This window comes from Gambusia affinis, linkage group LG17 (genome assembly GCF_019740435.1).
Source record: "Gambusia affinis linkage group LG17, SWU_Gaff_1.0, whole genome shotgun sequence".
NCBI lineage: Eukaryota > Metazoa > Chordata > Actinopteri > Cyprinodontiformes > Poeciliidae > Gambusia > Gambusia affinis.
This window is the reverse complement of record NC_057884.1, coordinates 14,472,591-14,493,356: the sequence shown is the minus strand read 5'-3', so window position 1 is coordinate 14,493,356 and position 20,766 is coordinate 14,472,591. Positions and strand designations below refer to the sequence as shown.

At 39.2% G+C, this 20,766-nt stretch overlaps 2 protein-coding genes across 3 annotated transcripts; both read right to left on the bottom strand.

Annotated features, from left to right (window-relative positions):
* Positions 1–4,179: 4,179 nt before the first annotated feature.
* LOC122846889 (eosinophil peroxidase-like) lies at positions 4,180–9,783 on the bottom strand. Of its 2 annotated transcripts, none has more exons than XM_044144139.1 (16): positions 9,709–9,783; positions 9,556–9,621; positions 9,388–9,475; positions 9,105–9,280; positions 8,849–8,981; positions 8,453–8,582; positions 8,160–8,366; positions 7,709–8,072; positions 7,117–7,277; positions 6,773–7,031; positions 6,519–6,689; positions 5,707–5,944; positions 5,400–5,611; positions 5,256–5,293; positions 4,987–5,145; positions 4,180–4,822 (listed from the first exon to the last, which is right to left on the bottom strand). In XM_044144139.1, exons 2-16 carry the CDS (start codon positions 9,617–9,619, stop codon positions 4,814–4,816), a joined length of 2,409 nt encoding a protein of 802 aa, XP_044000074.1. In that variant the 5' UTR covers positions 9,620–9,621; positions 9,709–9,783; the 3' UTR covers positions 4,180–4,813. The 2 variants fall into 2 exon arrangements, with proteins under 2 accessions (XP_044000074.1, XP_044000075.1); XM_044144140.1 differs by having other exon boundaries at positions 4,987–5,133; positions 9,709–9,782.
* Positions 9,784–11,935: 2,152 nt separating this feature from the next.
* On the bottom strand, positions 11,936–17,934 carry LOC122846888 (eosinophil peroxidase-like). Its single transcript, XM_044144138.1, has 16 exons — positions 17,830–17,934; positions 17,675–17,740; positions 17,505–17,592; positions 17,215–17,390; positions 16,975–17,107; positions 16,554–16,683; positions 16,261–16,467; positions 15,810–16,173; positions 15,012–15,172; positions 14,668–14,926; positions 14,414–14,584; positions 13,945–14,182; positions 13,639–13,859; positions 13,503–13,540; positions 13,259–13,399; positions 11,936–13,094 (listed from the first exon to the last, which is right to left on the bottom strand). Exons 2-16 carry the CDS (start codon positions 17,736–17,738, stop codon positions 13,059–13,061), a joined length of 2,427 nt encoding a protein of 808 aa, XP_044000073.1. The 5' UTR covers positions 17,739–17,740; positions 17,830–17,934; the 3' UTR covers positions 11,936–13,058.
* Between the last annotated feature and the right edge of the window lie 2,832 nt (positions 17,935–20,766).

The window sequence follows — 20,766 nt, the reverse complement described above, 5'->3', positions numbered from 1 at the left end:
CACCAGTACAAAAAACATCTGCTCTTTTGCAAATGTTTCCTGTTTTGTCACACAGTTCTTCTCACAGTTTTATATTTTTCCAGCGTATATAGCTACTCAGGATGCTCTTTGTTTTGGCTGGCATGCAGTTTTACTTCAGCTTTGAGGATGACTGACATAGCTTGATTCTGCATACCAAAAGTTCCTCCAGAGACTGAACAACATGTGCTTCATGATCAAATCCGTCCTCCGACCCTAAAACTTCAGAAGGTCATAACCAGCTGTTCTGCGTCATTTGTCACTTGTTTTGCGGGTAATTCATTGAACTTTTTCCATGTCAGAGCCCCTTCTTTAACTCTCACTTTATGCCCTTTACTATTCCCTCACAAGATTCAGACACATCTGTAAGGGATTAGCACAGTTCTTCGCTGGAATTCATCTCCGTTTCTGACTCTTTGGGCACGGGAAGGAGCCTTAAGGAATTTGAATAAATCGGAGATGAAGGAAAAGAAGCAAAAGCTGTGACTGTGTTGAAGACAAGTGGGAAAGAAAGAGAAATCTTCACCATGTCTTTGAGCTAAATTTATTGTAAAACCAAAACGTAAACTGTTGAAGTCATTACTGAGTCAGCATGCACTTATATTACACTGGAAAACTATTCCTGCTTTTTGAACGTTTTGTTTTACAACTTTTGTAAAACCTTAAGCTTTAGTGTTTGTTATTAGGACTTTATGTGTTGGACTAAAAAATAGTCTGCGGTGTACATTAGCATTTAGCCCTCTTCAGAATTACTATATAGCGGTGTGTATTGATTTGTCAGGTTTAAAGCTGCTATTTAAAGACTTCAAAGGTTTGTTAGTGATAATTAGTGAACAGCAGCATGTCGAAGACCAAAGAGCGCAGCAGGCAGGGCGAAGAAAACAGCCAGGAGGCCAATGGAGAGCCACAGAGATCCAAAGATCAGGTAAGGAAATCTGCATGGAAACTATTAGTCACGTGCTTCACAAATCTACCCTTCCTGGAAGAGTGGCAAGCCAAAAGAAGCCAAAAGCTATTGCTGAAGGAAAACCATAAACAGTCACATCTGCAATTCAAGGAAGTGCTTTCAATCCTGGTCTTCTTTCATTGCCCTGCTGCAATACTAGTGTCAAACCAGCGCATTGCCTCCTCAACCATTTCCTGCTGCAGAAGTCCGGCAATCATCCATTTATTTAAGACAGATGTTAACATTTGCATCAGATACACAGTGAACATGTGGAATAAGATGCTTATGTTAGTTAATGTCTAACTAGCTTTTTGCAACCTGCATACAAAGCTAACAAAGCTGTCACCTTTGACAACCCATCTCCACCTAAAACACGGTGGTGGAAGCGTCATGCTATGTGGACAGTGGTGGATTGAACTAAATCATATAAGAAAATCTATTTGAGGCTTAAACAGACTAGAGAATAGAGGTTCACTTTTGGGTGTCTACTTTAAAAAACTTTAAAAATTATGTAGCTTCATGTTATTAAAGCTAAAGTTTAATCAGTAATACTTTTATGAAAAATTTATGTCAGATCATGATTTCTTGGTTAATGTCAAGTTGTCATAACGAAAACAGGTGTTATGTCATGTTTATGACGGTGTCATGACAGTCTTACTCACAACCAGTCAAATAAAGTGTTACCAGGTTTGCTTCTCGCTTCAGCTGAGGCCAAATCCCCTTGCACAAACGTCAGTAGCTCTCTGAGAATTTATACCTTCTGCAGTTTTTGCCATGTTTTATCAATTTCAGCACATATAGGCTAAACCCCCTTTGAAGTAAAACAGGACCACACATAGCCCTGAAACATCCAGGGCCTCTTTGACTTCCTCTGATCTCCTTCACATGTGTTTCAAGCTTCAGTCTCAACATTCTGCTTCCTCTTTAACTCTGACCAGATTTACATCCAATACCTCCTTCCAGTAGCTAATGTCTCCTCTCTCCATTCACATAAAGTTCAGCTGAAGCTCTATGACAAAAACAGACAATCTAAATACTTTCACATGTGCTATGAATAATAGGTATCCATTACTGCACACAAGCTGGGGGTTGAATAACACATAGACACACATACACTGTCTGGTGGACTACGTGGCAAACTGCATGTTTTCTTCAACCAAAAAGCTGTAGGCGGAGCACTTAATCATGACGCAGCCCAGCAAACTTTACATTGTGGGGCTATTCTTCCTCCTGTTGATCCCACATCCACTAAGAAGCAGCCCCACGGCCCAGTTAATAACACAATTATAACAATAATAACAATAAACAAGTAATCCAATTAATTGTGTTAAACAAAAAAACTCTGAGTCTGTGTTTAAATTCAGATTGTCCATAATTAATTGTGGTTGGTATTCTGGAGTCATTTGCCTCTTGGACAAAAAAACAACAAGAACAACAACAAGAACAACAACAACAACAAAAAAATATATATATAATTGGCTTTTTTCTTCATATTAATTAGACAATTTTAATTTGACATTAGAGACTATCTGGATAAAATTCAGATTTGTCTTTGTAGACTTTTAGTCTCCATAAACTCTTTAGGAATCAAAGATCTTACAATCCCATCAAAACCTAGATTAGGAACTCACGTATCACAATTTTTAAATCAAATTTCCATGTCAAAAACAGATTAGCTTCTTGTTCAATAACACCCAATACTCCCAGTAAGAAAGACCTTACTTTCACCTCTCTCTTGTGTAACTCTAGCATGTTTACTCCCATGTCCACCTGTTTATACTGAACATGTGACTGTCTTCTTCTCTTTGCAAACACATACAGTCCAGGCAGTCTGGAAAATTAAGATTCACCCAGCAGCCAAATCTGGATTCTAAAGAAATAAGTCAGCTGAAGACAAAAGAAGGCATCACAGTAGGTTGCTTTTCTTCAGCTTATAAATAAAAGCGAGCATTTTGAAGCAGTGCAAACATATTTTTAAAATCTTTTTTTTTTGATCATATAGTAAAAAAGTTGAAGGATTCATTGTGTAGCTTACGTTTTTGAACATAAGTGAGGACTGTAATGATATTTTAAAACGTAGCAGAGGAACATTGGCTCCCCCTGTTGGTCACACTCTGATAACTTGTCTCTCATTTGAAAATATTTTCTTGCTGCAAATTAAAGCACAGAATTAATCAGAACAACTGGAAAAAAGAGATTATCCTATAAATTATATATATATAAAACATATAGATAAAAAAGTACTTCTGCTGAAGCATAAAGTAATCACATTCTCTTTTTTTTTTTACTTTGGTTCAAATAGTCACAATTTTTCAACTTTATCTGTCAAACATATACTTAAAATTTTTCACTTTAACATTTTTTAATAACATAATTTCACATTGACAAAAGAGCTGTATTCTGAGGGAGAATGCAATTCAATATAAGACAACATAATTGCAGTAAAGCAAAAATATTGACAGACAAAACCTAAAATATACAATTTTTAAGCTACCAGGATTTGCACAGCATATTCATAACTTAATACTGATTTATTCACTCAAAACTGACTCAAATGATTTTTGGCATAATAGACTATAAGCTGTAACAGAGTTAAACAGACTCATTCAATTAAAACCCATGCTTATTTAGCTAAAACTAACAAAAATGTCTTATTATTAAGTAAATGAGGATAAATTTGTATGGTGTGTCTTTATCTGATCATCTGCAGCAGTGGCTAACCGATGTGAACAGATTTTGGAGAACCTTTGGGGCTGTATGCCTTCACTGGATCAGAGGAGAAATAAAAAACTGTATCAGAAAGTTTAAAAAATGAAACGAGTAAAGTATTGTTTGCACGTAATAATCACAATTCTTATCGCCTCATAAAGTAACTAAATCTGAGCTAGGAAAAAAATATACAAACTACTACAGAATCAACAAGAGACAAGAGACATCGGGCTGCAATTTTTTATGGCATTTATTGTGAAATTAAGCTGTTACAATAAAAGATGGAATATATGTTTTGATGTTTCCTCTACATCTTTTCAAGAAATGTCAATTAATGTGCAAGGTAGTTAACCTTCAACATTTTTGAGTTTCCCTTTTAGATGTTCGACAACTCCTCCTACTTTTAAAAATATGATTTTTTTACTTTGCAACAATTCATCAATAAAAAAACTCATACAAAACAGTGATCGCTCAATTGTTTTATTGAATGCAACATTCAATGTAAAACAACAAAGTTGCAGTAGAGAAAAAAATATGATCAGATAAACCATAACATAACATTTGAAGGTGAAGGAATTAGTGCAAAACATTGATCCCATCAAAATTATCGTAATGTTGATTTTGTGGTAAAATAGATGCAGTTGTAACAGAGTCAAACACATTTGTTCAATTAAAACTCATTGCTATGAAGCTAAAACAAAAAAAACTCCAACTTATTATTACAGTAAAGAGTAAAATGAGAATACAGGGGAATGGTGCGTCTTTTTCTGGTCATCTGCTGCTGCGAATGACTGACGCAAACAAATTTAAAAGCCCACAAGTCACTGGTGTTTTTTAATGGGAAGTTTATCCTGGAAACAGAGTGTTTATGTCCCATAGTGAAGAACAAATGTCCTGAGAAGAAGATGTTGATGGCCAGCTTGGCAATTGTCATTGTAATCCCAGATTTCTGTTCCAATGGAAGAAGCGCAGAGTCAAGGATTGAGGAATATAAACAGACGTGTCCAAGATCTTGGTTGGCTTGTTTTGTTTCTTTATAATGGAAACAAATGAATGTCTCTGTGTGTGGGCCGTAATCCAGAAAGGGACACTGATGTTTGAATATTGGTGATCCTAGAGGGCATCTGGGCCTGAATGGCATCACTGGATCTGAGGAGAAACATACATTTTGTCACAATGCTGAGAAGATGAAATGAGTAGAGCATTGCTTGCAAATAATAATCAAAATTCATAAAGCAACCAAATCTGAGCAGTGACAAAAAATATACAAATGAACTGCTGTCTTTATGAAATTACTATTCAGAACCAACTACCTCATTGGTCTCAAGTTCCAATGGGTCTTGGGGATCCAGAGGATCCTGGGGGTCCAGAGGATCCTGAAGGTCGACAGGGTCCACAGGATTTAAGGGATCCTGGAGATCCAGTGTGTCCTGGGGATCCAGATTGTTGAGTTCCTCTGTCTGGGTTGGGTTCTGTTTAACAAGAAGAAATAAACATCACATTAAGTCTTTGGATTTCAAAAGATCACATTATTTCTTTTGACAATGTGTGAAATTATTTCAGTAATGAAGGTGAAACTGACCTCGCTGTTACTGGACATCAAACAATCAGCAGGAGATCCTGAATCATCAAACATAATAAGTTTTTATACACGTGATTACAAGAAAGCACATTACATCGTGTAAAACTTTGCTTAGATTGGTCCCTTGGATGAAAAAGTTCTTACCTGAGCCACAGGGTCTTTCCCTCCATGGCAACAGATCCAGACGACGCAGAGAGGAGCAGGGTACAAGACGGTTCCTATTTGAGACGACGCTGAAAGCATCACTGGGCACAGACGTGATGCCGGTGTTGTCACAGATGACTCTGGAGAGTGTAACAGCAGACAGACGCTGCCTCTGCTGTGGCGTGAAAACTCCGGGGTTCTGGAACCACAGCCTGAAAAATTACAGAATTTTGGTCAATTATTCCATTCAAATCTACAATTTCTTTTTGTGAAAAGAAATCAAACAGCCCTGCTCTGCTTTACTGACCTGTCACCCTGACGAATCCTCTGGAACTGAGTTGCAATGAGGCAGGCGAACAGCGGACCCACGCGGCCGCCAGGCACAAATGGCTCTGCGACACCTCCAAGCCACACATCGATGTTGTCGGGGGTCCCGTAGAGCTCCAGCAGCTTCTGAGCCAGGGTGGGATTCCTCAAAACCTCAGCCAGCTGTGCCTGGTTACGAGGCTGGGACAGACCACAGAACCTGCGCCAGGCATTGTAGCCTGAAGTGATAGAATGAATATGTTGTTTTATGTGGACAAACATTTCTTGATTTCTCAACTGCCTCATTCTCATGATTTCTATTTGTAGCATCAAATTTTATTTAGACTTTAATATTTAGAATAATTTACTGTTATTAATTTAGCAACACCAGTAGATACAATAATAGGTCATCAACGTAGCATATGATGTTGTCTTCTAGGCTAATCTGCAATTTATTACTTGGCATCGTATATGAGGCATTCTGGTGATCAGTAGAAGATAAAGGAGAGGCTGACAAATTTTCTCATGATTGAAGACTTAGATCAGGTATCTCAAACTACATTCTTTGAGGATCAGAGTCCTGCATCTTTTTTATGTGTCTCTTTTCCTTCACACTTGAATTAAATGTTCACCTAGCTCCAAAGAGCTGTGCTAATGAGATAATGGTAAATTCTGGCGTGCTGAAGCAGACATATATATACAACTTGCAGGACACCAGCTTGAGTTTGAGACTACTGACTTAGGTCTTTGGGGACTGGATCAGAGATCATGTCCAGATTCCCAGCTGCAGGGTGGAATTAGTAAATCACGTACCAGGCAGGCCGTGATCACGACCTCTCTGCATGTTCAGAGAACCCAGGTCCAGAGCAAGGTGCTGGATGAATTCAAACAACCTCTCCCTCAGAGCATCCACCATCATGTTGTCCTGAGTGCCCAGTTTAGCAGGACGTCCTATCAGACCACGCAGCAAAGGGTCGACCCCACCTGGAGAGTGAGAGCAAAAGAAACGAGGGCTTCATCCTACAGCACAATGACAAGATGGCTGCAGTTATTTTTGTGGGGCCCACCTTCGAAAATGACTCTCCAGGGGGTGAAGAAAGCCTTGAACAGGGGGACACTGGGGAAACGAGGGTTCTCTCTATAGTTTGGATCCAGTCGGAACAAAACTGGCTGGATGGCCAGGTGAGCAAAACGGTAAGCGGCTGTCGCAAACACATTGGCGATGCTGGGGTCAACATTAGGGCTGTAGCCGGGGTAACGTCCGAGCTGTCTGCGCATTGCATCAGGACCAACTATGTGAGGAAGATAATCCCTGAAGACAAAAATCTGATACACAAAAGCCAGAATATGAGAAAACAACACAGGCTTTGAGTAAGATGAGACTCCTTGCTCACCCTTTGGGTTGTTTTACCTGAGTGTAAGCACCCAGGATCTTGCGGGCCTCTTGGTAGAGAGTCTCACTGTCCCAGTGTGGATTCAGCCTCTTCAGCTGACGAGCCAAACGGTTGTGTTCACGCACAAACAGGGTGTGGATAGATGTCAGGGCGATGTTCTCGTCTACACGGCCATCACCTACGTAGAAATAAACCAACAGCTCAATTCCTGCTGACATTTTTACTTTTGGAGGCACCTAATAAGGACAAATAACTATAATTATAATTTGTTTAACAGTAATTTATTGTTGTTGAATATTGGAGATAGTAGGACTTGAAACATAGACTTCTAGGGTTTGAACAATAGCAAATCCTGAGTTTCAGAACTTGTGTATCTTGTTGCTGAATTTTGTTTCAGTTTGTTCTGTTCTTATTGCTATGAGACTGACTACACAGACTAGATATTTGAGCAATAATCATTTTTTATGTTTAAAGGATCAAGCAACATAGCGATTGCTTGATGCTTTAAAAAATAAACTGTTTTGAGACTTTGTAATCATTATTTTTTTTGTCAGAGAAAGATTATGTATTCAATCATTCAACTCAATTTCTCCTTAGAAACTCACAAACCTGCTATAAAACAGGGCACCTCCCTGGCGTTGGTGTCGTTGGTGATTCTTCTGCGGGTGGCGCACATTTGCACCTGCAGGGGGTGGAACGGCAGCAGCTCGCGTCCGTTGTCCCTGAATTCGGTGTTGACGCGCAGCAGGCCGGCATCACTGGTGAGGTCTCGAAGGCTCAGGGCAAGTTTCTCGTCTGAGCCATATACTTGTCCCAGATCCAGAAAGGCTGTCAGTGAATTGATCTGCTCCCTCTTGTTGGGTTCTCCACCAAAATTAAATGCAGAGTAACCCGTTCCACAGGCAGGAGCAGATCTAAAGGCTGGGATGCAGGTATCTGGGCGGGAGGGAATCCGGGGATCTCTAGGAGGGATCTGATCATTACAAAAGCAAGAGTTTTAAGTAAAACAACAGAAAGGCGAAACAAAATTAAACAATTTGGTTTGAGCTTTGACACCAACCGGGATAGGGATGCATGGCTCACTTTGCTCGCAACTTTCATCACAGTTCAGTCCATTGCTAAAGGAGCGGATACTTGGTGAAAATGGTGTGAAGGAGAGGTCATGGTCATTCCACTGGCCAAACAAGGTCACCATGTGAGAGTACTCTGTGTCATTGACAACGCCTGCATCCGTTGTGCTCAAGATGTTATTGGACACCTGCCGCACCTAAAAGTGGAGAGAAAAAGATTTAATTTTAAACTTCAGACAAATATTTTGATAAATAAGTCTGGTTTTTGAAGCTAAGTTGATACCAATGGGAGCAAGAAGTTGTTGAATCTGCGGGTTCTGTTCCATCCTTTTGGTTGGGAGATGCCGTCATCGTACTCAGAGGGCAACCAGCGGGTGAATGGGGTGTTGGAGGCACCAAGGCGAGGGTTTTTTCTGTAAAATAAATGTGGAAGATTCAGTATTGGATATCTTACTGTTGACATTCAACAGAAGGGAACATATTTTTTGAGGTGAATGGCCTAAGAAGTCTGTGCCACAAGTACTTCTCTAGTGGGCAAGTTAAAAAAGGAGCTTCTAAAAACAATGCTTCGCACCAATAAACCCCAAATTTATTCCTTAAACCAATTTGACAAGATAGCTGATCAATCATTTCTATAAAACTAGATTAAAGAAAATTATTGTTTATCATAAAAACCTACAAGTTGTTGCAGACGCTGGTGGCTGTGCGATACTTGTTGATATTGGGTGTGTTGTGACATGATGGATTCCTGATTCGAGCATCACATCCAGTAATCCGGGCAAGTTCTCTAATGTCTTGGTCGGTGAGCAAATCTGAAATGTATAGTTCAACAATCCATGTGTCCTTATTGACTTCTAAGTATAATAAAATTGCAAATCGGAAGCACGAGGCTTTCAACCAGAAAAGGAATTAAATGAGCTTTGACTGTGCCTGACCTGTTGCATTGAGGGAGCGCTTGTGCACACGATGCACTTTCTCTTGGACCAAACGGAGAGTCTGTGCCATGTAGTCAGCAGAACGCACAGCTGAACGAGTGTCACCGCGTGGTTGCTTCAGGAGACGAAGAGCATCATGAGGCTTCACCGCATCCCTGCGGACCCGTCTGAGGCTCCTGAACGAGAGACAATGGAAATATCTCTCAGTTTTAAGAAGAAATTCAGAGCTCTGAAGTTCAGAAAACTGCTCATCAGTCAGGATGAGAAAGGACGATGAACTCACTCCTCTCTTGAGTATTTGTATGCATCGTCTACTATTTTCTTTGCTTCTTCAAAGCATTTCTGAAGAAGAGGACTGCCGAGTCTTTCGCCTGAAAAATAAGAACAACTTAAACATCATGCATTCACAAAGCATATGAGTGAAAAAAAAAAATTCTAAGGAGAAATTTACCTGTAGGTTTGGATTGACTGGGCACCAGGCAGAGGCCCAGGATAAGAAATACAGAAAGAAGCATCTCTAAAAGAAAACATCACACATCAACTGATTAAAAATACAATGAACTAAAAAACCCTTTCCTCCTTGGTTTAAAATAAATCTTCCTACCTTTGTCTGTGAAGGCTTCTGTGGCGTTCTAAGATGCTCTTTAAGATCTGGAGGTGGTGATGCTGTGTTCAACTCTCTGGCCCTCTTTATATTCAGTAGACTAACCCAACGCCTCGCCTCCTTTACGGGATGAACAGGTGCGTCTACTGTCAGGAATGCAGTTCCTTCTTCCTTATCGAACTCCTGCAGGGAACCCTGCTTTTATCTAATCAGGCACAGCTTCTGCTTAACTGATATGACTAATGGTCTTTAAAAACCTATAAACAATAATGTCATGAGTTCTGTTGGATGGGTTGGCCAGAGAGCGGCACAAACACTGACATCTGGGGATAAAAACGCTTCAATAATTTTAATCAAAAGTCACTTTTCAATGTAATTTTTCAAAGGTAATTTGATGAAGGTTGAGAAGCAACAAAAAATCCAGCCAAACACTGAGAGCTGTTTGATTTCTATCAATGAAATGAAGTGATATAGATTTGTTTGGTTTCAAATAATTTTTCTGTGTTGAGTAATATTTTGGTAAACTAAATAACAACAAGCAAGTTTAACTTTAGCATTTGCACTTTTGCTAAACTAGTTTAAGCTAAACTATCGCTCCAACATAGAAATTTCCTTTACTTCAACATTTTTGACAGTTAATTTTCACCTTGTTAATAAAGTAATTAATAATACAACCCAAAATAAACATATTAGCATTATACTGTTTTCTGCTTGAACCACAAATGAGAGTTAAAGTGGAATGAACCAACATCTTGAGTTAGATTCATATCAAAAGGTTTAATCTAGCTTCATAAATTTTTATTATAATATAAATGAAATCAGTGACAAAGGAAAAGAAGGACACTTGCTTTTGGAAAAGCTTTTCTTTACTGCTGGTACAGCGGTTTCAGCCTCTTGTGGAACAACATAGAAACTACAAATATGAAAAGTTGAATAGAAAGCAAAAACAGCTTAGTCTTTATAAAATGAAGTTAAGAAAATTAAAAAATATGAAATTCAAAGAGCAAAAAGCACAGTGTCTTAATTTTTCTATTTAGCTTTTAATAAAAAAAAATCTAGAATATTTTCATTTGAAAACAATGCTATAATGACTGTAAATGTGAGTCACAGAGGTAAGGAAATAAGAAAGCAATATTGCATTTGTGCAAGACCAGGAAGAGGAACAATAAATGTAAAGTTAATCATTATGTTTCTTTGAAAAGCAGTGTAAAAGTGTGTGTGTTTTATGGTGGGCATGCCTTTTCTGCACATACAATGAAAAGCTCATTGTGACAAACAAGCTGAAGTTCCTTGATCTTGACTATCATGAGGTTAAGTGAGTAACTGATTACTGCAATAGAGTCTTCACACGTTTTCCTAAAAAGTCAGCTAATCAAACAGCTGCAGCTGGTTCAGAGAACTGACTGAAACTCACTAAAACCAGGAAGTTAGAGCACCTCACTTCAGTTCTAAAGTACAGCTGAAAGCACTGAACGATTTGCAGTGAGAGAAACTTCAAAGCTCAAGGCCTTTTCTCACTGGAGGAAGTCTTGGAGAAGGATACCTGTGTGGATGACGTCCTTACTGTCCACTACAGCATTCCTCAGGGAGTTGATATACAGGTCCGCCGGTGTCCAGTTTGAGTGAAAGGTGCTGAGGTAAACTTTAGAAACTCAGCTGTGGCTGCGTGTGTGGCGCAAAGTCCCAAAAGTAAGATTGATCCATGTTCCCGGCTTTGTTAAATTCATCAACTATGAACCCATCTTTGAGGAACAATTGACTCTAAAAGTATGAGCTGGAATGCATCACTACACCTAAATTTCGGGCTTGATCGCTAATTTCCAGCTGAAGCAACTGCAGCTGTGTTGACTTCAGATTGTTCTTTTTTAGGTTCAGTTTAGTAACTTCAGTTTTGTTTTTGCTAGGCTGAAAAAGGTTATGGCACATCCACACATTTATCTTCTCAGAGGTGATTTAGTTAGACACATTTTCCTTCCTTTTTATAATTAACTTTAAGAGTAAATTTTTCTTTTTCTTTTTTTTTTTGTAAATTTGCAGTGTGAGATTATGCTACTACAATAAACAATACTTTTGTTTGTATGTTTTGGTCACAACTTTGCAAGACATGTCATCAAGTGTATTCCACATTTAACATCTCAGAGTTTTCCTTTTTAATGTTTTGCAGCTCCTTATTTTAAAAACAGTTGTTTTAAATTTGCAACAAATCAGTAATAAAAAAATTGTAAAATCAGTGATTACTCAATTGCTTTATTGAATGCAATAGTCAATATAAGACAACAACGTTGCAGTAAAGCAAAATATTAGCAAACAAAGCATAACATAAGATTTTAAGGTACAAGTTATTAGTGCATAACATGTTCACAATTTAATACTGGTTAATCCCGTCAAACTTGGCCAAATGCTAATTTTTGGTTTAATAGACTGTAAGGATCAAGACCGATGCCGTTGTTTCTTACTCATTCTGCTGCATGTTGGGGCGCAAGACTTAACCGACAGCTTCCGGTTTAGTATTTTCAAAATAAAAGCCGTTCAATACATAGAAAGGACATTTTTAATTATTGGTCCACAGACCGGTACCAGTCTGCGGCCCGGTGGTTGGGGACCACTGCTTTACATGATTTAGCAGAAAATGCAAAGAAAACAACAAAACCAAAGATAAACGTTGAAGTACAAAACTAAACACTGGTTCCCCATATTTAATAACAATAAGTGGATCATAATCTATAAAGTAGTAGGATTTTCTATTGGTCTTAAGTTTGTTTCTCAGTGTTTGATTCTATTAATAAGTATACAGTATAAAGCTAAATGTTGGTTCTCCATGTATGATTCTTTTTCTGGGTTTCTAAGTAAACTAGTAGGAGTTTCTCTAGATCTTGCTCTGATATTAAAAGTAAAAAGCTAAATATTGGTCTGAAGTAATAAGCACTCCATATTCTTGTTCAGGGCTGCTATTAGTAAATATGCAAAGCTAAATGTTGGTTGCTTCTGCTATTAGTAACTAGTAAACTAAATGTTGATTCCAGTTGTTCTATAGTAGTTGCTAGTTCTATATTTGAAAAAGCTAAATGTCGGTCTAAAGTAATGAGTACTCCACAGGGTCTATTTATATCCCATAGTGAAGAACAAATGTCCTGAGAAGAAAATGTTGATGGCCAGCTTGACAATTTTCATTGTAATCTCAGATTTCTGTTCCAATGGAAGAAGCGCAGAGTCAATGATTGAGGAATATAAACTGATGTGTTCAAGATCTTTGTTGGCTTGGTTAGTTTCTTTATGATGGAAACAAATGAATGTCTCTGTGTGTGGGCCGTAATCCAGAAAGGGACACTGATGTTTGAATATTGGTCATCCTAGAGGGCATCTGGGGCTGAATGGCCTTGCTGGTTCTGAGGAGAAACATAAGTAAATGAAAATGCTGAGAAGATGAAATGAGCAGAGTATTGCTTGCACATAATAATCAAAATTCATAAAGCAACCAAATCTAAGCAGTGACAAAAAAATATACAAATTAACTACTGTTTTTATGAAATTACTATTCAGAATCAACTACCTCCTTGGTTTTAAATTTCAATGCTTCTTGCAGATCCAGAGGTTCCTGGAAGTCCAGAGGACCATGAACATTTACGGGGTCCACAGGGTCCTGGAGATCCAGAGGGTCCAGATTGTTCAGTTCATCCGTCTGGGTTGGGTTCTGTTCATCACAAGGACCAAAATAAGTCTTCAGATTTTTAAATATCCTAGATTTCTTTTGGACAGAAGAGTGCCATGATTTCAGTAATAAAGGTTAAACTGACCTCTCCGCCATTGGACTCTAAACAACCAGCAGAAGATCCTGTAATATCAAACAAAATCATACGGTTCATACACATTTACAAAAGAGAACACTACATCAGGCAAGCTGATTGCTCCCAAGGATGAAAAAGCTCTCACCGGAGTCACAGAGCATGGAGGGTCTCTCCGTCCATGCAGAAAGATCCAGGCGAGGCAGAGTGGAGCAGGATACAGGACGGTTCCTGCTTGAGTCGACGCTGAAAGCATCACTGGGCACAGACGTGATGCCGGTGTTGTCACAGATGACTCTGGAGAGTGTAACAGCAGACAGAGCCTGCCTCTGCTGTGGCGTGAAAACACCAGGGTTCTGGTGCCATAGTCTGAAATATTCCACAAAGTGAGCAAATCATTCCATTTGATTCTAGGATTTATTTTTGTACTCTTCATTAGTACAGCTTTACTGACCTGTCACCCTGACGAATCCTCTGGAACTGAGTTGCAATGAGGCAGGCCAACAGAGGACCCACACGGCCACCAGGCACAAATGGCTCTGCGACACCTCCAAGCCACACATCGATGTTGTCGGGGGTCCCGTAGAGCTCCAGCAGCTTACGAGCCAGGGTGGGATTCCTCAAAACATTAGCCAGCTCTGCCCGGTTACGAGGCTGGGACAGACCACAGAACCTGCGCCAGGCATTGTAGCCTGAAGTGATAGAAATCATGAGTATGAGAAAGTTGAGGGATGGAGTTACAAATGTCCAAATAAAACTACATGTTAATTTGAGATATAAGTGGCATGATCTGTGTTATTCCAAAATCAGTGTACATGTCTAAGAAATTTGCTCCTAAACCTCAAAGACTTAAATCTCAGGGGATTGAGTCAGAGATCAGGTTCAGATTCTTTGCTTTTGGATGTTATAAATAAATCACGTACCAGGTAGGCCATGATCTCGACTCCTCTGCATGTTCAGAGAACCCAGGTCCAGAGCCATGTGCATCACAAACTGGAACAACCTCTCCCTCAGGGCATCCACCATCATGTGATCCTGGGTGTTCAATTTAGCAGGACGTCCTATCAGACCACGCAGCAAAGGGTCGATTCCGCCTGGAGAGTGAGAGCAAAAGAAATGATGGCTTCATCCTACAGCACAATGACAAGATGGCTGCAGTTATTTTTGTGGGGCACACCTTCGAAAATGACTCTCCAGGGGGTGAAGAAAGCCTCGTACAGGGGGACACTGGGGAAACGAGGGTTCTCTCTATAGTTTGGATCCAGTCGGAACAAAACTGGCTGGATGGCCAGGTGAGCAAAACGGTAAGCGGCTGTCGCAAACACATTGGCGATGCTGGGGTCAACATTAGGGCTGTAGCCGGGGTAACGTCCGAGCTGTCTGCGCATTGCATCAGGACCAACTATGTGAGGAAGATAATCCCTGAAGACAAAAATCTGATACACAAAAGCCAGAATATGAGAAAACAACACAGGCTTTGAGTAAAATGAGACTCCTTGCTCACCCTTTGGGTTGTTTTACCTGAGTGTAAGCACCCATGATCTTGCGGGCCTCTTGGTAGAGAGTCTCACTGTCCCAGTGTGGATTCAGCCTCTTCAGCTGACGAGCCAAACGGTTGTGTTCACGCACAAACAGGGTGTGGATAGATGTCAGGGCGATGTTCTCGTCTACACGGCCATCACCTACGTAGAAATAAACCAACAGCTCAATTCCTGCTGACATTTTTACTTTTGGAGCCACCGTAAAATATGACAAGAACTCCACCCAAGCATTATCCAACACACTTATCCCTTGTGGGGTCGCGAGTGGTGATGAGTGCCAATCTTTGGCAGACAACAGACGAGAGGCAGGTGCACCCTGGACAGGTTGCCAGTCCAAAAAAGGACATTACAAAGAGAAGTAGGACAAACAATCATTCACACACACATCCACACCTAAGGAGAATTTAGAGAGAGGCCAATTAACTTGATAGTCATGTTTTTGGACTGTGGGAGGAAGCTGGAGTGTCCAGAGAGAATCTACTCATGCATAGTGAGGACATGCAGAAAGATCCTGAGATAGGATCTTTCTGCATGTCCTCAGTGCTACTAACTCTCCAACTCCCATGACATTAGCTGAAAATGACAATTTGTTGATCAGTCGTTTATTAATATTGAACATTGGCGATACTGGATCTTGAAATATCCAATAGCTGGGTTTTCTTTCTAAGTATTATAATTTCTAAATATTATATTATCATTTTGCTGTTTAAGTATTGTCATTTTTATTATCATTTTCATTCAATCATTCAACAAAATTTCTCCTTAGAAACTCACAAACCTGCTATAAAACAGGGCACCTCCCTGGCGTTGGTGGCGTTGGTGACTCTTTTGCGGGTGGCACACATTTGCACCTGCAGGGGGTGGAAGGGCAGCAGCTCGCGTCCGTTGTCCCTGAATTCGGTGTTGACGCGCAGCAGGCCGGCATCACTGGTGAGGTCTCGAAGGCTCAGGGCAAGTTTCTCGTCTGAGCCATATACTTGTCCCAGATCCAGAAAGGCTGTCAGTGAATTGATCTGCTCCCTCTTGCTGGGTTCTCCACCAAAATTAAATGCAGAGTAACCCGTTCCACAGGCAGGAGCAGATCTAAAGGCTGGGATGCAGGTATCTGGGCGGGAGGGAATCCGGGGATCTCTAGGAGGGATCTGATCATTACAAAAGCAAGAGTTTTAAGTAAAACAACAGAAAGGTGAAACAAAATTAAACAATTTGGTTTGAGCTTTGACACCAACCGGGATAGGGATGCATGGCTCACTTTGCTCGCAACTTTCATCACAGTTCAGTCCATTGCTAAAGGAGCGGATACTTGGTGAAAATGGTGTGAAGGTGAGGTCATGGTCATTCCACTGGCCAAACAAGGTCACCATGTGAGAATACTCTGTGTCGTTGGCAACGCCTGCATCTGTTGTGCTCAAGATGTTATTGGACACCTGCCGCACCTAAAAGTGGAGAGAAAAAGATTTAATTTTAAACTTCAGATAAATATTTTGATAAATAAGTCTGGTTTTTGAAGCTAAGTTGATACCAATGGGAGCAAGAAGTTGTTGAATCTGCGGGTTCTGTTCCATCCTTTTGGTTGGGAGATGCCATCATCGTACTCAGAGGGCAACCAGCGGGTGAATGGGGTGTTGGAGGCACCAAGGCGAGGGTTTTTTCTGTAAAATAAATGTGGAAGGCTGACTTTGAGAAATCAAGCTTTTGAAATACCACAGAAGTGAACACATCTTTAGTAGTTCATGGCCGAAGAAGTTAGAGTACATTTCACAAGTACTTCCCTAGAGGTAAATTTTAACTTTTTGATCTATAAAAGGAACTTCTAAAAATTTTGGTTTGTACCAATAAACCCTATATTCGTTTCTAAGAGCAGGTTCTTAAGATAGATGAATAACTGGTCCCACAAAATTGTTTTAAATTCAATCAAATCTTCATTGTAATCTAAGACTTACAAGTTGTTGCAGACGCTGGTGGCTGTGCGATACTTGTTGATATTTGGTGTGTTGCGACACGGTGGATTTCTGGTTTGAGCCTCACATCCAGTAATCCGGGCAAGTTCTTTCATATCCTGGTCCGTGAGTAAATCTGAAAAGTGTAGTTCAGAGAGCTGTGTGTCCTTATAGGTTTTTAGATGTAATCAGATTGTTAAAAGTACCAGAAATGGAAAAAATTTAGCTTTGACTGTGCCTGACCTGTTGCATTGAGGGAGCGCTTGTGCACACGATGCACTTTCTCTTGGACCAAACGGAGAGTCTGTGCCATGTAGTCAGCAGAACGCACAGCTGAACGAGTGTCACCGCGTGGTTGCTTCATGAGACGAAGAGCATCATGAGGCTGCACCACATCCTTGCGGACCCGTCTGAGGCTCCTGAACGAGAGACAATGGAAATATCTCTCAGTTTTAACAAGAAATTCAGATCCAGGCAGTTCAGATATTCAGAAACTGTCCATCACTCAAGATAATAAAGCATTGTGAACTGACTCTTCTCTTGAGTATTTGTATGCATCGTCTACTATTTTCTTTGCTTCTTCAAAGCATTTATGAAGAAAAGGACTGCCGAGTCTTTTCTCTGGAAAACAGGAAGCGCAATTTAAAAAAATAATGCCTTTAAAAAGCAAACATGTAAAAAAAATATGTCAGGAGAAATTTACCCATCGCTTTGGATTGACTGGGCACCAGCCAGAGGCCCAACACAAGGAGGACAGAGAGAAGCATCTCTGAAGAAAAGCATCAAACAAACATTGACTGGTTAAAAAAACAATGACTTGAAAACATTTTCCTCTAAGGATTAAAAGAAAATTTTTACCTTTGTCTGTGAAGGCTTCTGTGGCGTTCTAAGATGTTATTTGATATTTGGGGGTACTGATGCTGCGTTCAGATATCTTTCCCTTCTTATATTTGGTCAACTGGCCCGATGCCTCGCCTCCTTTAGTGGATCAGCAGGTGTGGCTTCTGTCACTTTCTTGTTCTTTGTCAAAGTACAGTAGAAAACACTCCTTTTACCTAACCAGCTACAGCTTCTGGTGAACTTATAAGACTAAAGATCTTATCTAGGACCTATTGGTGCACCGATTGGAGTTTTCTGGTAGATTGCGATTATCAATCTTTAAAAAGTTTGACCTGCCGATTCCAATTTTGGCCAATACCAATGCTTTGTGTCTGAAATGTTGTTGAGTTGGCAATAGTGGGGTGACTATTGTTAACTGCAAATGTGCCGACATGATCTGGTCAGTGGCTGTGTCAGTCATATCTCTCTCTAGACCTTCGTGGAGGTAGATAAGATCGTCCAATCTCAAAAAATTAAGGAAATTGGTGCCAATAGATCAGTTGGCTGCACCCCTATTAGAAACCTACAAACAATTGTATGACGAGTTGGATGGGTTGGTCAGATATGTAAAAAACCACAAACATATTAACACTGACATCTGTGGATAACATTTTTTATAATACTATGGTCATTTGTAACAGCCATTCATGATACAACGCAATATAAAAACAATCCAGAATGTTTTCATTTTCTAACAATGAGGTATTGACTGAAAATGTGTCACAGAGATGAATTAATAGAATCAATGGCATTTTTGCAAGTTGAGTAATGAGGAAGAGTAAAAATAAATGTAAAATCAAATGTAATGTTTCCTTAAAAAGTCCTTTAAGTGTGTTTTTTATGGGGATGCCCTTCCTGCACATACAATGACTTTCTTCTTTCTGTTGCCATGGCACACTGTGATAAAGTTTAACACAAAACAAGCCAAAGTCCTTCAGCTGTGACTGCCATCAAGTAAGTGAATAATATATAAATGAAATATAAAGGTCAATCATTACATATTTGATGTTATTTGATAATATAACTAAAGAGTTCTCGAATCTTTTTAAGCTCACTCATTTGCCTGCATATTTTGAATTTTGGCATCATAACTTTGAGAAATACAAATATGTGGACATTATTTTGTTTAAAGAACACTCAATAATCTGACAATAACTCAAGGCAGCAATAGCTCAGAGAGCATGTAAAGTCTTATAGTAGATTTTTTTTTGTCAAAGAGAAAAAAAGACAGCATGGAAGCTTAACTATGTATTTGTCCAGAGACAAAGAGATAACACAAAGTAGACGACGGCCAAAGCTCCATCAATAGCACAGAAAAATAAGACAGTCACAGAAATGTCACACTAACATACTGTAAGCAGCATATAAAATTTAAAAATGTAAAATTTAAAAATATAGGCTGAGAAAAGTCTAAAGATCACTATACTTTTAATTTAGCCAACGTGACCCAAACTTGACAAACTCTAATGGAAAATCTGCTGTGCTGAACTTTTCTGCATTTTAACACAGTTTGCACAATTTCGATTTATATTTAAGGTTTAATCTATTAGGATAGCAGCAGAGACATTATATTTTTCATTATGCTTTGTGTAACTCGGATTTTTGCACATTTTCTTTGAGCTTTTGTTAAAAAAGGGAAAACTTTACCAGATACTATGATGGAAGTTAGTACTGTTGATTTAATGGACTAGACCTCACTGCCCTTTACTGTACAGACCAATAAAACTGGAACATTTCCAGCAAGTTTTACAACCACATACAATAAAAAATCTCCTCAGCTGTTGCTGATAAACTCAGTAAAGGTGTAACGGCATTGTTTTATCTAAATCTATCATACATAGCAGCAGCTAACAACTGGCCCATGTTCTCTTCTTGAAAGGAAAGGTCACATATTAGAGACATTTCCACCCTTTTTTTTTGCAACATTCAGTGAAAAGTTGCACTTGTGTCTTAACCTCTTTTTGAAGGAAGTTAGAAATAAAAGGAGAAACAAATCTGAGAAGTTATTAGTTAACTCTTAAGTGTGGCAAGAAATCGCATTACACCACTTGATGTGCAAGAAAGAAGGTAGTTTTCCGAGGCCAGGGTGGACCACAGTCACCAGAGTTGTGCTTCGAGAGTCAGACAACAATACTGCACACTGTAGCTCAGAAACAAATGAAAACTATTTCAAAGATTACTTGAACAATGGTAGATACCTTGTTCACTGATTTGTGCATTCCCTGTAAGCAGGAAGAAAAGCTGGTTTGGGGCAAAGCATGAGTCATTTATGCTGACAATCACTTACTAGACTTGGAGGTGTTGTGCAGACCTGACCTTTTCTGTTACAGTAAGTCATCTTGGACATTAAAATGAATTCCTGACATGCAGGAATTTTTATCATGATGCTCTAGTAATTAGAATTACATCAGTGTAAATGTTTAAGTCACTTTATTTGTGAATGCATATGAAGAAAGCAGAAAACAAATATGGACATGTATTTTGTGTAGAGGTAGCTGTTGCCTTCAAACGTTTAACTCATATTTGGCAATGAATCATCTTTGAAAGGCATCTTAAGCAAAAAAACCTTTATGGAAAAAAAACCCACACTAGAATTCATACATTGCTGCAAAAAGAAAAATGATTGGAGTTAAAAAAGAACAAAACTTGGGCCAAAGTTATAGTTGTCATAAAAAAAGTTAAAAATCAAGTTTCACCAATGAAACTATTTGTGCTTAAACAATTTTTATGCATTGAAAATGAAGCATTTTATGCCTATCAATGATCAGAAACAAAAGTAACAAAGTCAAGTGGGAAATAAATCGTTTTTAACAAGTCAATGGTGCAGAATGATATTTCAGTTATTTAAAAATAAAATGCCACTAAAACCAAATTTTTTAATTAATATTTCATTTTCCTATGATAATCGGGAAGTTT